We start from the raw sequence: 15,434 nt of genomic DNA on the forward strand, positions 1-15,434 counted from the left end.
TAACTTTTTTAGTTGACTTCAATGGTATATTAATATTAGAGTTAGATCTTAATCCAATTTATAAGTAGTTATTTTTGTAGTCTAACTTTAAAACACCACCTTAAGCATAAGAAGGGAGTTGAAGGTGATGTAAATAACAATTTTCCTACAAAGAGTTTATTTTGGGAAGAATGTGAGAAATAAAAAAAAGAGTAAACTAAAATAGATAGAGAAGATAGAAAGCAGAGTATATGATTGTTAAGTGTGGGATGGTGTAGCAGGTACAAGAGTTGTACAATTATACTAAATGAGAAAAGAACAGTGGATGGTGGAGCAGGAGCCCATATCATGGCATGGGACCAAGAGAACAACAAAACCCACATGGAGATCCAATCCCACCACAAACATTGCAAAGGAATCAAACAGAAAAATTTAATGGACAGAGACTGAAGATGAGAGTTAGCTTCAATAATTCCCCCTTGCATTCATTTCTCAATATTATAGGAGGGCCCAAAGCCACCTTTCTCCTCTGTAAATAGATGTGACATTAGAGCTAACACAAGAATACACAGTCCCTTTTTTCCTAAATTTTACTCTCTACACTCAAACAAATATCTACACCTATCTATCACATTACTGTACACCAATTCCTCCATTCTTGAGTCCAATTAGGTGTTAATGGTTGTTACACTAATTGGGAGCTTCCTCTTCATCTTAACTGTTGGAAAGTAGATGATTTCATCCTCCTCAGCAACCCATCTGCATAGTACAAACCACTTATAGAATGAAATCATAAAGTGGCTTTTAATTTTTCTAGACAAGTTGTTACCTGTAAGTAGTAACAAGATGGTGAAGGAAAATAGAGAGCTCTAGCCTTGAGAGTTCTATGCCAGGGCACAGTCTCTGTCCACCACCAAATGGTGTAAAGCAATTGTTATTAGCTCCAGCTCCACTTTTCTGTACTCATAAATAACTCCGTCATTATGAGTTTACACTTTCCTTATATACCTATCATATCATACACTTTTTTATGCTTGCTTGCTAACTTACCTCCCATCTCCAAGGATCAAACTTAAAAGGGTTTTCATAATTCATGCCATCCATATGAACAGAAGTAAGAGATGCCACAACACACCAATCCTTAGGAATTAAATACCCTACACACGCTCAAAATAGTAAAACTGCATCAAATTTTGTACAAATGCTTCAGGGCCAATCAAACTTTGTACAAATCCTTTTCTTTGAAAACTTACCTTTAATTTCTACGTCTTTTACTGCTTTTCTCCAAATGGCATTCACAATATTTGCCATTCTAAGAGTTTCGCTGATAACCTTGTGAGTGGTAAACCAAAGACAGAAAGGAAAAAGAAAAATCTGTCACATGGTATTTCATAGCAGATAATTTTATGATAGTCGGTTGGAAATTGATTTTGCCTTCGATAGCTACCGTTAGAGGCTCACATTTTGAGTAAATGGCAGTTGAAGGTAGTCACTCCATACATAATCATCTGAACTATTTTTCTGCCTCTTCAATTCCATGTTCTCTTCCTGGTGTGAAACAATCAAAGGAACCAAATATAAATTTACTTACTTCAACATAGATTTATGCTACCTAAGAGTAGAAAAACAAACTGTAACTTTTTTCTACTCGACTAAACCAGATTGATCTAAGTTACTGATCTGTCTTGCAAATATGAACTTTTTTTGGCCAAGTTTTCACTGAACAAAAATTAAGGAAGAATAAAGTGAGTTTGGAGACTGGGAAAACAAAAGGGTGTGTAGTGGAAGCATATAATTGGTGGTCCTAATTTCAGAGCCGTTCAATATGCAGCATCGCGAAAAACACAACAAACTTCCACATTCACATCCATGTTAGCCCCACTTCAAACTCGTATATGCTTCATAGTGCTCCAAAGGAAAATGACTTGTTAGAGTACTTCAAACACTTCTTTATCGTGGCCCGTACCGCACACGAGCACCAATCTGTAGGGTCCATCAAGATTCCATTCATCTTCACCATACACATTCAATGCTTTAATTTTATCTCCAAAACTTAGGTAGGACTTTCTGTTTTAATTTCTTTAATTGTTATCCAGGATTTTAGTTTCGGTCCATGTGAAAAACCAATTCATGTAGTGGTGAATGGCAGATGTCAACTGCTACAGATCATCTCCAATTAACTTGCAGATCAATAAGATGGTAGAAATAAAGAGAAAGTTGAACAAAATATTATGAACAAGAACTACAAATCCATTCCTTAAAGTTTTGCATTAGATCATAATCTTTTTATATGTGTTCTATGATTACTTCGTATGCGGATATAATGAATGAGTGAGAAAATGTACCAGTAATTTGGATAGAGCAAGGGGATAGTCACTGAGAAATTTGACTGCCATGGTCATAGCCGTGGGAAGAGTCTCCTCCCCAGGGATCATCATCTCAATTATATTCTCACAGATATTTTCCAACATGTTAGAGATAGTGTTTCTATCACCAATATCCCTCAAGAGCACGTCCACCACATCATTTGCTGCAACTCCCTTCTCTTCTGAATTCTTGTTGTTATGAATACTATTGTTCCTTTCCTCTACTACCCTCTGCACTATCTTCATCATTCTTTCCTTAGCCTTCAAAATTAGCGACAAAACAATTTATATGCAATTTAAAACAGAAAGCTTTGAATTCGTGACTCAATTATTAATGACAAAAAAGTGAAATTTCAATCCTTTTTGTCATTTTCGTAGTGGGTTTAGAGTGGGGGAGAAATAACCTTCAAGGATTTATGCAGTCTTGTTCCAGGAAACTTGATGGGTAAGCAAATCAACCCTTTTATGAACTCTTCAAATTCTCTCTTCAAGAAGTCTAAATCTTCACCGGGACCAATGCTAAGAAGAACTTTAACCAAAATAGTGAATGTGATCTGATATATATTTCCGGGGAAACAGTTGAAGAAAAAAAAAATCTCTTAGCCATTGAATTGATTGGTAAGCAAAGATCATGTCAGCAAACACAAACATTTTTCTTGAATACAATTTGACGAAATTAAGGTGCATGTATAATAAAATGAAGTGGACCTTTTTGACTTGATCTTGAACGTAAATTGGTTGGTGGGTCCAAGTTGCAAAGCATTGTTGAACAGAGTGCTGAATATCTGTAGTGATTCGAGCTTTGAATTGAGGGGATCGTAGGAAGCCTCCAAGGAGTGAATGAATTTTCCTATGCATGTTTCCGTTCATTTGGAGGATAGAGTACTCTCCCATTAGTTCTCTTACCGATTTTGGATAAGCAGGGACGAATATGTTCCCCTGGTTCTGCAGAATCACCTTGTTCACTTCTGGGTCTGTGGACACAATCACACCAGTTCCCAAAATGCTTGTCTTAAATACATTACCATACCTGCACACAAATATTCACACCCCAAATACAACATTACAAGATATCTCACAACATTTCTTTTGGTTTAATTCTGTGTTTCTCTTCCCTTAGTATGAACAAAAAGCTTTGTTTTAATAAAATCTGTTTATCTGCAAAATTTAAATGAGTAGTTAAACATTATTTACTAGTCCTCTTATTTTATAACGTAAGAAATAAGAGAAAAATAAAAGAAATTTAATATACTGAATGACTTGATCCTTAAATGCTGCTCATAGAGTTCTATCATAAAACATAGATCAGACTTGAATTCGTATATAAATACACAAAATATTGATCCATAGGAATGTAAAACCCTTTAATAACTAGTTAAACATGTGTTATTTTATTAAAAAACTATAGTACTTATCTAACACAACCTAAATTTTGTCCTTCAAAATATTACATGTGATTTTACTCTCAAGTTTTTTGAGTCAACTAAACTTTTTATTTTTTAAATCAAGCAAAACCAGCTCTTCTATCAGTTTTCTTTCCTAAAACTAACATATAAACATTTTTTTATAAAAATATTTATGATTTTATAATAATAGATTTAGAATATAAAAAATTTCAAAAAGCAAAAAAACATGTAGAATTTTTTTTTTTTTATAAAAAACTGAAGGAATTTTAGAAAATGAAACAAAGGATTGGATTTGGAATAGTAAAAACTTTAAGTGAAATAATATGTATGAGAAATTAGAGTTTTTAAGTGAAAGAAATTTGATAGAAGGAGATGTATTTTTTTTTTCTGTTCCTCTGAGTAAAAGAATTTAATTGACTCAAATAAAACTTAGAAAGATGAAGATGAGAAATAATATAAAGTGAAGAGCCTAAAAGGGAAATTGAACCTGAACAATGTTTGTGGTTACTGGGTGCAGAAGCAACTGCAACTACAGTTCTAGAATCCACTAAAGTCCAAAGGTGAATCTAGAATAGCTCCAGTTATGGCAGAAGCAGGCTTTTCTGCTCTTCCTTGTTTGGATATGCTATTCTCTCTATAGAAGCTGCAAGCCTACAACGGTACAACCATAAATGGTTCATATCTATTAATTATATCACCAGGGCTTTAATGTTCCCAAACATGGTGCTCCCTCATCTCTACTACCATATATATCTTCACCTACGTTCATTCAATTCGCTTTCAGGCTTGTGTCACTTCTCCATCTACAAACTCTCATATACCATTTTTTATCACTTCATTCAAAGGACCTGTTACTGCTAATTTACCCCCCATTCTTAATTTTGCACTCATTCATTTCTAGTTCGTTACTTCAACCATGCACACACTCAAACACATTATCCTATATCTGCTGCATAAAGGGTCTCCTTCTCTGTCTTCATGCCACCAACATCTCAGAAAAAATGTTAACTTGTACAAAATGTTAACATGATTTCTTTCTCTCTCTCTCTCTCTTTTACCACGTCATCCGTATTATCCATGCATATATTTATCCAGAAAACAATATCATTTATTTTCTCCCAACCATGTTACTTGAAGTTTCCAAGTAGGTTGCTAAACTGAGTGCAGACATGTAAATAATAAAAAATATAGACAGAGGCTAGTTGAATAGTTCCTTTTTGACCATTTCAAATCTAAAGTTTAAAATTTTATTTGCTTAAGTGGTTATGGTATGCTAATACTAGTTAAATAGTTGCTTAAAATAAAAACTGTAGGAAATGCTACTTTTTTTTTCTGCATTTGGTTGAACAGTGTAGATGTGGTCCACGTAGAAGGACAGAATTGCCACTAACACATAAAAATATGCGAACATTGTAAAGGACCACACAGAGTTGTTAAAAGTTGGGCCTTCAGAAAGAATAGAATAGGAGTAAGGAGATGTGTCCATGGGGACAGAGACATTTAGTGGTTTTCATTTTCCTGCTATATATATATTTGATCAATATATACGTGTGTATGGATATATACCTAATAGGGAATCACAAACATATATTATAAATTGACCATTGATAGTTGTTGTGACTCGGGAAATCACTTATGTGCATCAATGATGTAATGCTCCAACCGTCCTAGAGTGGAGAAGATAAGTGAAGGAGAAAAAGAAAAATTGTGTTGGGTGAGAGCATGCACGTCATCACCCTCGTGGAGAATGAAACATGGTATAAGTGAATGACAGAAAAACAAAAGCAACAAAAAGCAGCAAAATTAACTGATAGGAGTAGAAGGGTCATACAGAGACTTGCGCTTTTCCATGAAGCTCACCGGGTTGGATGTGTAGCCACAAGCAATGAACTCAAGGGTCTCTCCAAGTAAAGGCCAACCTTTGTTCCCTCTAGGAACTTTCCCCTTCTTCTTCTTCTTCTGCTTCACCCTATTACTGTTCTCCTTTTTCACGCACACAAACCAGTACCAACAACATATAAACACACCCATCAGAGTCCACAGTCCAATAATCCATTCCATGCCACACACAATCAAACAGATTCTTCCCAATTCGCCTTTGATGACCCTGAAACCCCTCCAGCAATAGCTAGTTCAGGCTGCTGCTGTAACTTCTGAATTTGAGTTCATGCAGGTGTTAGGTGATAGATAAGTGTCTGGGGTGGTGGTGGTGGTGGTGGGAGGGGTGAAAAAAAGAAAGGGAAAGAGAGAAAGAGAGAGAGAAGGAGGTATTGAATGTTTGGAAGAAACTTCTTTTTGTCCTTCCTTATAAATGAGAGTGGGGTTACACATATTGAGAGGGAGATTCTGAAGATCTAGGGCTTGAAGCAATCATTTAATGTGATGGCTTTATTGGGTTCACCTAATCAACCGTGATCGTTTATTTTGTCTTCACTCAATTTAGATAGTTCTTAATCCCACATCTTTCCCATCTCCTAATTACCCCACCCATGCCTTTCCCTTCCTACCTCCTCTGCAATTATTTTTCTCACCTTCTTTTCAATTTACTTTTTTTTATTTCTCATCTTCCATCTTATTCTATTCTTTACATTCATGTTAAAATTAATGATAAGATACCACAAGATAGAGATAAAATAAAATTGTAAAAAGTGACTGATGTTTTGAATCAGTGAATGAAATATTTAAGGTGTTCGTGGATCCTGTCATGTATTATGCTGATTTGTTACCTGGTACTCTTTTGTAGTAAAGCTGTTTGTTGTTTGGCCAAAACAAAATATTAAGGTTAAGTGTGAAGGTTCTCCCACTCCATCTCAGGATTAGGTACACCAAACTCCACCAGTTTAAAGTATAATAGCACGTGAATACAATTTTAATTTTTTAAAGCATGGATCATGGCCATATTTATAATTATTTATCATTAGCAATTATTGTGAATTAAGATAAGTACCTGTTGCTTCAGAGATCTTCTTCTTCGTCAGATCCCACACTGAATTATTTTTTATAATAAAACTAATACTAATGTATATGAAAGCTCTTATCAATAATACAAGAAAATAAAATACCACAAAATATGTCAACTGTTTGTCAGTGATTGATGTTTGTACAGAATGATGTGGCATTTTGATGATAAGGATTTCAGTCACAACCTGGAATACTGCATGTTAACATCAAAACAAATACAAAATTGTAAAGAAAGATAATGGGATTCACATACTTCAAGTTCTTTCACAAATGATTAAATTTATGGAGAAAGTCAACTTAACAGAGTATATGTTCATTTATTTAATTTTGTAAATATATAATATTTAACTACATTTTGTGAAAATATTTTGATTATTTTATAAAATATCAAATTAATATGTACTTTATATTTTATAGGGAAATATTTTTACAAATTTAATTAGAAAAACATTTTATTTCTAGAAATTTCATCACAAAATACATAAAATATAATCAATGATAATAACAATAAGTGTTATAATAAAATATCAATTTATCACCTGAGTAAGTCAATTTTTAGTGTTATTTTATGTTGTGGTGTTCATATAAAATATAGTATTTTTAAGTTTAAGTATTATAGTTAATAAATAAAAATTAATTTTATATAAAAATAATAATTAGTTGTTATATTGATTAAATTATATATATTTTAGAAATTAAAAAAATTATTAATATTTAAATTAGTTTTATTATTAATAAATAATTTTTAAATTGATATCTAATTAACTATTAAAATTTTAGTTACTAATTATTTAGATTCGATGTTAACACCTATATTTTAGAATTGGTGCCTATACTCAGTAGTACAAAAGACAAAATCTACAACCAGAATAAGGACAATTCATAAAGAGCGAGTTATCGTAATAAAAGAGACGATGTTATTTTTGTAATTTTTTTGTCATTTTCGTCATTTTTAACAACGATTCCCACCTGAACCGTCATTATATATGAATTTGTGAGTGATCAGCGAATAGTTTCTTCTTGAACCATCGTTATATATAGTACCTAACAGTACTATTCCTTCGCATAGGCTCCCTAGTGTTCACACTACAAGACAATCATGAAATATAAACTATTTTTTAGAGACAAAAAATAATTAGTTGCTATAGTGACTAAATTAGAGACTATTTTAGAGACTAAAAAAATTTTGGTTTCTAAATTAGTTTCTATTATTGTTAAATGGTTTTTAAATTGGTATCTAATTAGCTACCAAAGTTTTTGCTACCAAATTTAGAAACTAAATAATTGGTAGTTAAAACTTTGGTAGCTAATTATATACTGATTTAGAAACCATTTAACAATAAACCATTTTTTTTAGTTTTTAAAATGATCTCCAATTTAGTTACTATAGCGACTAATTATTTTTTGTTTCTAAAATTGGTTTTTATTTCATGTTTTTCTTGTAGTGTCACTCTCACTCTCCAACCCACTTCATCTTCTTCCTCTCACTCTCCAACCCACTTCATCGTTATATTACATTATTTATATATTATTTTGTTACAATGATAAAGTTATAAACTTACATTTTACACATTTTAAAAAGAATTATAAACCTCTTACCATCTATCACATCACTAACAAACTAAAATACATTTTTCTCACAATAAATTTTTCTCACACATTCACTCTAACATATCCACATACTCATTTTTTTTTCACACAATAAACTTTTTTCACACATTCACTATAACATATCCAATCTAGATATACTCTTTTTTTTTCACACTTTACTCTCAAATCCTCACACATCCACTCCCTTAAATTCCCACAAATTCCCTCTCCAATCTAAAAAAAAAATCATGTGTTAACTCACAACCTTTTAATATGTTAAAACACACTTTAATTGATTAAAATTACTAAAGTGACTATTTAAATGATTTTAATATATAAAATGTGATTTTAATATATTAAAACAATGATAGATGCAAGTATGGAAGGATTTCAAGAAAGGATATTAAACTTTGATAATATGAGGAGGTTGTGAAGAAAACACATGCGTCCAATAATGCAGCAGTAGTTATATCCACTTTTCATATTGTATTCAAAGCCCAATCATTATTAGTTAATTGTATGCAACTTTTTACAAAACCCTTCAATGTGAAACTCCTCTTAAAAGAGCTAACACTTGTATAACACCTACGGAGCATGCAACTGGGAATTGTCAAATTCAAAAAAGAATTATTAGATTTCTGACAATTGTAGTATGATTCTAATATAATTTTAAAAAAAATATATATTAATTTTTTAAAAATTTAAATTTTATTGTATAAATTTTTATTATGATTATAAAAATAAAAAACAAGTCCTTGTGAAAATAGTCATGAAAAACATCTTTATACTCTTAAAAATAATCTGAAACATACTTGTGCACATAAATCTTTATTGTCAATTTATATAATTCACAATTATATAATATATAAATCTGTATTAATGTATTCCACATTTTAGAGATTTTATATATCTTCGTGTTTTATATTTTAGAGATTTTACATATCTTCACGTCCGTGCCCGTGTTGCATTACTGTCCGTGGTATCTGTGCTGTGCTAGATAATGTCCAAGACGTTAAAACCGACACTTAAGTTTCTAATTTCATACGTTTTGTTTTTGTTTTCCAAGTCCACATGTAAAAGTCATTATTCTATGATGATTGTTGTTTACAAGTTTCAATGTTTTATGTTATCTCTTATTTAAATGAATAAACATTTGAATTTGAAGAGTTTGCTGTAAAGGAGAATAACCACAAACACTGTGGAATATGTTGAGTCAAATCGAAGTAGTACAAGTAGTAGTGGAGATGAGTAAACCTTGGTGATAAAGGGCACAATCCCTCTCCTTACCAGAAATAAAAACGTAAAAGCAATCATGTGTCTTGTCCCAAAATGATTTTTTGGACCTCTCACTCCCATGATGATTACCTTTCCAAGAGAAAGACTATAAAAGACTCAAGAAAAACTTTGAAGGACATGATAATGTTGAGACAGAAATTTGATAATTCAAGATTCGATTCTCCCAATTTCTTAGTTTCATAGTGCAAAAGATTTTGATTTTCGGTTGTAATTAGTGTTATTGTGCTATAAGTAATTCTTTTATCTTGATCTTACTAATATAAAGTAGTCAAGTTATTTAGAAACGTTTTTAGTCTTCGGTTAAATGGTAGCACGTTTTAATCTATTAAAAAATGCATATATTAAAATTTTGGTTAATATTTTTTGTTGATTAAATTTTTATTCAGTCCATTAAAATTATTTAAGCATTTTATAATTTTAATATATTATTTTAATCAATTAAAACATGGTTTTAATCTATATTTTAAAAAATCACTTTTTAGAAAGGTGGATTCATTTAGAAAAATTTAACTTACTTATGGCAATACACTTATTAAATTTGTACTAATACATAAATAGTATCAAAATTCATCACCATAATACTTTTCTATGTTCTATTTGGAGAATAAACTTTTTTAGGTGATCTTGTTTTTTTTTTTAAAGTTTTTTTGTTAGGGTGGTCAAGGTCTTGTTAGTGAGAGGGTTTCACAAATGGTTTTGAAAATATAAAATTCAAGATCTTGATGTTGGTATTTGTGATTGAAATGAGATTTTGTTTCAAAGTGTTTGTTTGACACTACAATACAATCATGAAATAGAAACCAATTTTTAGACACCAAAATTAGAGACCATTTTAGAAATTAAAAAAAAATTGGTTTCTAAACTAGTTTAGTTATCCATTATTTTGTTTGGACCATAAGACTTCTATTATGAAAAATGGATTTTAAGCCTAACTCAACCCCATAAAACCGACTCATGAGATTGAGGTTTGCACCCACTTATATACAATGAAAGGTTATAATCTTTAGTCGACGTGGGATCTCCAACACATCCCCTCATGCCGTTGCCAACTCGTGCGTGAGACTATATATTATGGGTGGTCCAATAAGAGCCCGATAGCGGGTGGCACGATAGGCTCAACACAAACACTCGTTAGGATAGACTCGAAATGACTCTGATACCATATTAAGAAAGTGAACTTTAAGCTTAACTCAACCCCATAAAACCGACTCATGAGTTTGAGGTTTGCACCCACTTATATACAATGAAAGACTCTAATCTCTAGTCGATGTAGGATCTCCAACAACCTCGGACTTAGAAACATTGTATTACAAGCAAGAAAATAAGCACAAAGTTTCCCTTATTACAAGCCAAGTCAGTGTTGAGTACATGAGCAACTTCTGCAGATAAGATCCCCTGCTCCTATCGATCTAGTTGTATTTTTTTAAGCCAAGTTTGAAGCCCAACATGTGCAGTAACAGTCCAAAGTAGTTCAGCCTGTAAGCCAATTTGAGAAACTCTAGCTTGAACTTACTCCAAGGAGGATACCTTGGTTCAATTTCAAGGATCAGGTTTCTATGCATTACTGCTTTTTCATGGCTGAAAGTGTCAAAAGAGTACTTTCCATGGTACCTTCCAAGACCACTCGCACCAACACCTCCAAATGGTAGTGTATCACATAAAAACTGCACATACAAACAAACTATTACCCCATTTCTCTGCATTGTAATTTTCTTCATAAAAAGGAAAATTAAGTCAGAGAAGACAAGCTAGTTAAAAGCAATACTTGAACCATAGTGTCATTAAATACGACACTTCCTGAGGATGTTTCGGATAGAATTCTTCTCTTGAAAGTTTCATCTTTGGTGAAGGCATAAATGGCAAGAGGTTTCGGTTTTGCAATGATAAATTCAATACTTTCTTGAATTTTATTCAGCTGCACAGATACCCAGTTCAAGAGTTGAATGAGACAGTCACAAAATATATTCCAGAACTGAAAACATGAAATGGGATTTCCATGCTCACTGTGATTATAGGAAGCACTGGACCAAATATTTCTTCCGTCATTATCTCAGAATCTAGTGGAGGGTCTAACAGGATTGTAGGCTCAATGAACCTAAAAAGGTTGGAACGAACAAATCGATCAATTAAAAGAAAACTAGTTAACCACTTCCACTTCTGTTTGCCAAAAGCAGGTAGAACTTACAGGTTTTCTTCATCGATCAAACCACCATGAACGATGGAAGCGGCAACAAGAGGTTCTTTGAGAAGATTGCGTATTCTCTCAAAGTGATGCTTGTTTACTATTCTCGAAACTACTTTTGATTCCGCAGGGTTTTCACCATAAAATCTTCTGATTATCTTCTTTAATTGCTCTATCTGCAAGAAAACCAACAACTTTCTATTAGAAAACAAAAGTTAAGAAAAAATAGATGCTGGTGATTGTGATAAATACCACAGATGATGAGAACTTCTCCTCAACAAGCAAATAGTCTATTCCTATGCAAACTTGTCCACTGCAAGGTCCCCATTTTCCTCCTACAATTCTTTTGACTGCCAACTTGATGCCCATAAATGTGCAGAGAAAAAGCAAACTGAATTAGACCTTGAAATTGAATGAATGTTGCAAGCAAGATAACTCATGTGAACTACCTTAAATTCCGAAGGATTGGGAAAGGAATCAAGTATGGCAGGACATTTTCCACCCAACTCCAGAGTAACAGGAGTTAAGTTCTTTGCAGCAGCAGACATGACTAAGCTCCCCACACGTGAACTTCCTGAAAATTTCACACACCATGAAGAAACAATTCTAGAACCAGAAATCAGTTTGTGGTTGTCTTTGTAGGATAATATCTTAAAATGAAATTGTAAGCAAAGCACCAAGCAAAAGGAAATGGTGTTCAGCCAATGAATACTATTTTTTTTATTTGGTTTGAATGACACAAACACTCCTAACACTACATATTACAAAACACTGTTACTTTGGTGTTGAATTGTGGAGAATTTCAGGACTAGTTCTACAGCAAACTTTGGAGAGAAAATTTCTAAGTACAGAGTTGGTATGGAAAATAATACCAGTGAAGAAGATTTTGTCCCATTTTTGCTGCAGTAGTTGTTCACAAACATTTGGTCCACCCTCAATCACCTTGATGGCATTAGAGTCCAAGTAGTGAGGAATGGTATTGGCAAGGAAAGAAGAGCAAGCTGGTGCTTGCTCTGAAGGTTTTATGACTACAACATTTCCAGCAGATATTGCCCCAATCAATGGATCCAATGACAGCACTGCATATGGTTAATACATATTTTAACAGTCTTGCATTAAGTTTAATATACCAAAAAGTATGACCATAATTGAAGCACTGTTGAACTTATAGTGTTACACAAAATTCTTGACTTACAAACTTTCCTAATAGACTAAAATATTATTTGTGGCTTTGTAATCCAAAGAAAACCATCATTTTTAGACCTTGAAAGTTTAAATATTCACACATTAGTTCTAAAAGTAAAAAGTAAGTGTTTATATTGTTATTTTAATCTTTGAATTTATCTTCTTATAACTTGAGTTCTTAAAAAATATTAATATTATTATTATATCACTTATGTCACAGGAGTTTCTGAGTTCAAGAACAGATTGCATTATTGCAAGGAGTTTTTTTCTTTTAACTTTATTGCTTTCAAATATTAAAGTAACAATGATTCAATCAAAATTTGTTATTTACTATGGTAAAAATAAAGAGATGTATAGTTGAATACTATTTGGTTTATAGACCTGTAACTCGATCAGAATTTACTTTCACAAAAAAATAAAATTTAATCTCTAAATATAGAATGTGGAACAATTGAGTCCAGCTAGACAATTTATTGACAATTTGGTTTATGAAACTTTTAATTTAATGTAAAATTAATTTACAAATAAAATTTATTATCAAATTTGTTCTTGAACATACTACTTTAAGAATAAGATGATTTCATAAAAACTTAGCAACAGATACAGTTGTCTCACTCTTTACACTTTCAAAAAGCTAAAAATGATTTTCATATTTTCAGAAACTAAGTTGTCCCCTGTTAAAATATCTAAAGACAAAAATGTTCATGTAGCATGGTTTTGAATAGTTTTGAAACTAAAAGTAAGGATTAAAATATATATCTATATATATATATATATAGAGAGAGAGAGAGAGAAAAGGAGTTTGTCAGGAATTTTGAAGACTCACTGATTGGGAAGTTCCATGAAGAAAATATGAGAACCACACCAAGGGGTTCTGATAACACTTCTGCTTTAGCTGGAAAGAAAAGCAAAGGGATATCACTCTGCAACAGTATCCCCACCAAGAAAAAATGTTAATAGCTGACTTAGGTCTTAACAAGAAAATTGTGGAAGAAGAAGCAGCTACAAAACAGTGATTATATTTACTTCTAGATCAAGTTTGCATAAAAATTTGAATACCCTGATGTCGTACAATTCTGATTTTGAGTTTTTGGTGATAAAAGTGTTGTTCAGATTATATACAATTATCAAGCTAATCAAAAGAAAATGACAAGTGCTGAAAGTGGAAGTGATAAATATTAAGAAAAAAAGGAGAATGGGATAATCTACCTTTTTAGGAGCCATCCATTTCTCAACGCAGCTCAAAGATTTGTTGACTGATTTTTCTACCCCTCCAACCTGCAGAAAATCAATGAACCAGTCAAGAACCCAAGAACACAGTTTAAAGAATCAAAATACAAAAAAGTGTGCACAAATAAATCAAGTTGTAACTATGATTCAGATAATTAAAAACAGTGGTGTTTAATTAAACCTCATCGCGGTAAGCCTCAACAGGGTGCTTCCCAAGATCTAGATGGAGGGCTTTGAATATGGCATCTTCATTCTCGTGAATAAGGTCTAAGATACCTGTGAGCTGGTTTTTCCTCCATGTTACACTTTTGGTTTTTCCAGTATTGAAGTATCCCCTCATCTCTCTTAGGATCTCTTCCATTTCCCTATCCATTCCCATAACAATTGAGTTTTCCTTGATACACCACCAAAATTGTATTGATTCTTTTTTGTTAATTTCTTTTTTCTCAAGGTGGAAACCAACTTTTATAGATCGGCGACTTCATTAAATGATATGTTGTTGAGACACCTAACCAAGTTCTTGTTTTTATTGTGCAGTAGAAATAAATTCATATTCAAACGGAGGTTGATGGATATGTTAGACAAAAGTTTTGGTTTGGGAAATGACGGATTATTGTATGTACTATGTAATAAATTCACTTTCAAATTCAAAGTGGATGGATGTTGAGAAAAGTTCTGGAACCAGATTTATGTACCCGTAGTACAAGACATACCAAAAAGTTAACTTATCATGAAAAATACTTTGTGCTAACTAAAACAACAATCCATAATCAATATTATATATATATATATATATCCCTAAATATATTTGGAAAAATGTAAATAATATATATTTTTATGAAATAAACTTTTAAATCTAACTCAACTTTACAAAACTGACTCATATAGTAAGGTTTGTTTTCACTTATATATTATGAAATAGTCGATGTGAGATCTTCAACACATATTCTTCACGTTGAGACATGTCAACTCGTGTGTGAGATTATATACTCATGGGTGGTTCGATAATGAGTGACCTAATAAGCCTAACAAACTCTCATTACTATATATCATAAATAGTTCTGATATCATATTAGGAAGTCGACTTTAATCATAATTCAATCTTACGAAACCAATTTATAAAGTGAAATGAGATTTGCATAAGTGTACTTCAACAAATATAGTATTTATTATTTGTTAAATTGTTACTGGATATTTTCATTTAACTATTCTCTTAAATATCAAATCACAAAAGTAAAC

The 15,434-nt window shown here is 32.1% G+C and overlaps 2 protein-coding genes across 3 annotated transcripts; both read right to left on the bottom strand.

The window, feature by feature from the left end:
* Positions 1 to 202: 202 nt before the first annotated feature.
* Positions 203 to 6,531, bottom strand: ROT3 (Cytochrome P450 superfamily protein). 2 transcript variants are annotated; one of them, XM_068609536.2, is made up of 9 exons: positions 5,583 to 6,531; positions 3,054 to 3,375; positions 2,750 to 2,899; positions 2,325 to 2,606; positions 1,441 to 1,527; positions 1,233 to 1,311; positions 1,030 to 1,136; positions 809 to 936; positions 203 to 738 (listed from the first exon to the last, which is right to left on the bottom strand). In XM_068609536.2, the coding sequence occupies exons 1-9, from the start codon at positions 5,810 to 5,812 to the stop codon at positions 648 to 650; spliced, it is 1,476 nt and encodes a 491-aa protein (XP_068465637.1). In that variant the 5' UTR covers positions 5,813 to 6,531; the 3' UTR covers positions 203 to 647. The 2 variants fall into 2 exon arrangements, with proteins under 2 accessions (XP_068465637.1, XP_090155892.1); XM_090299766.1 differs by lacking the exon at positions 5,583 to 6,531 and adding an exon at positions 4,239 to 4,844.
* A 4,204-nt stretch (positions 6,532 to 10,735) lies between these two features.
* Positions 10,736 to 14,858, bottom strand: ALDH3F1 (aldehyde dehydrogenase 3F1). Its single transcript, XM_068609537.1, has 10 exons — positions 14,377 to 14,858; positions 14,175 to 14,243; positions 13,792 to 13,888; positions 12,653 to 12,859; positions 12,230 to 12,354; positions 12,033 to 12,137; positions 11,784 to 11,956; positions 11,603 to 11,693; positions 11,364 to 11,513; positions 10,736 to 11,262 (listed from the first exon to the last, which is right to left on the bottom strand). The coding sequence occupies exons 1-10, from the start codon at positions 14,572 to 14,574 to the stop codon at positions 11,008 to 11,010; spliced, it is 1,470 nt and encodes a 489-aa protein (XP_068465638.1). The 5' UTR covers positions 14,575 to 14,858; the 3' UTR covers positions 10,736 to 11,007.
* Positions 14,859 to 15,434: the final 576 nt, after the last annotated feature.

The sequence above is a fragment of the Phaseolus vulgaris genome, chromosome 3, assembly GCF_051622355.1.
Source record: "Phaseolus vulgaris cultivar YP4 chromosome 3, ASM5162235v1, whole genome shotgun sequence".
NCBI lineage: Eukaryota > Viridiplantae > Streptophyta > Magnoliopsida > Fabales > Fabaceae > Phaseolus > Phaseolus vulgaris.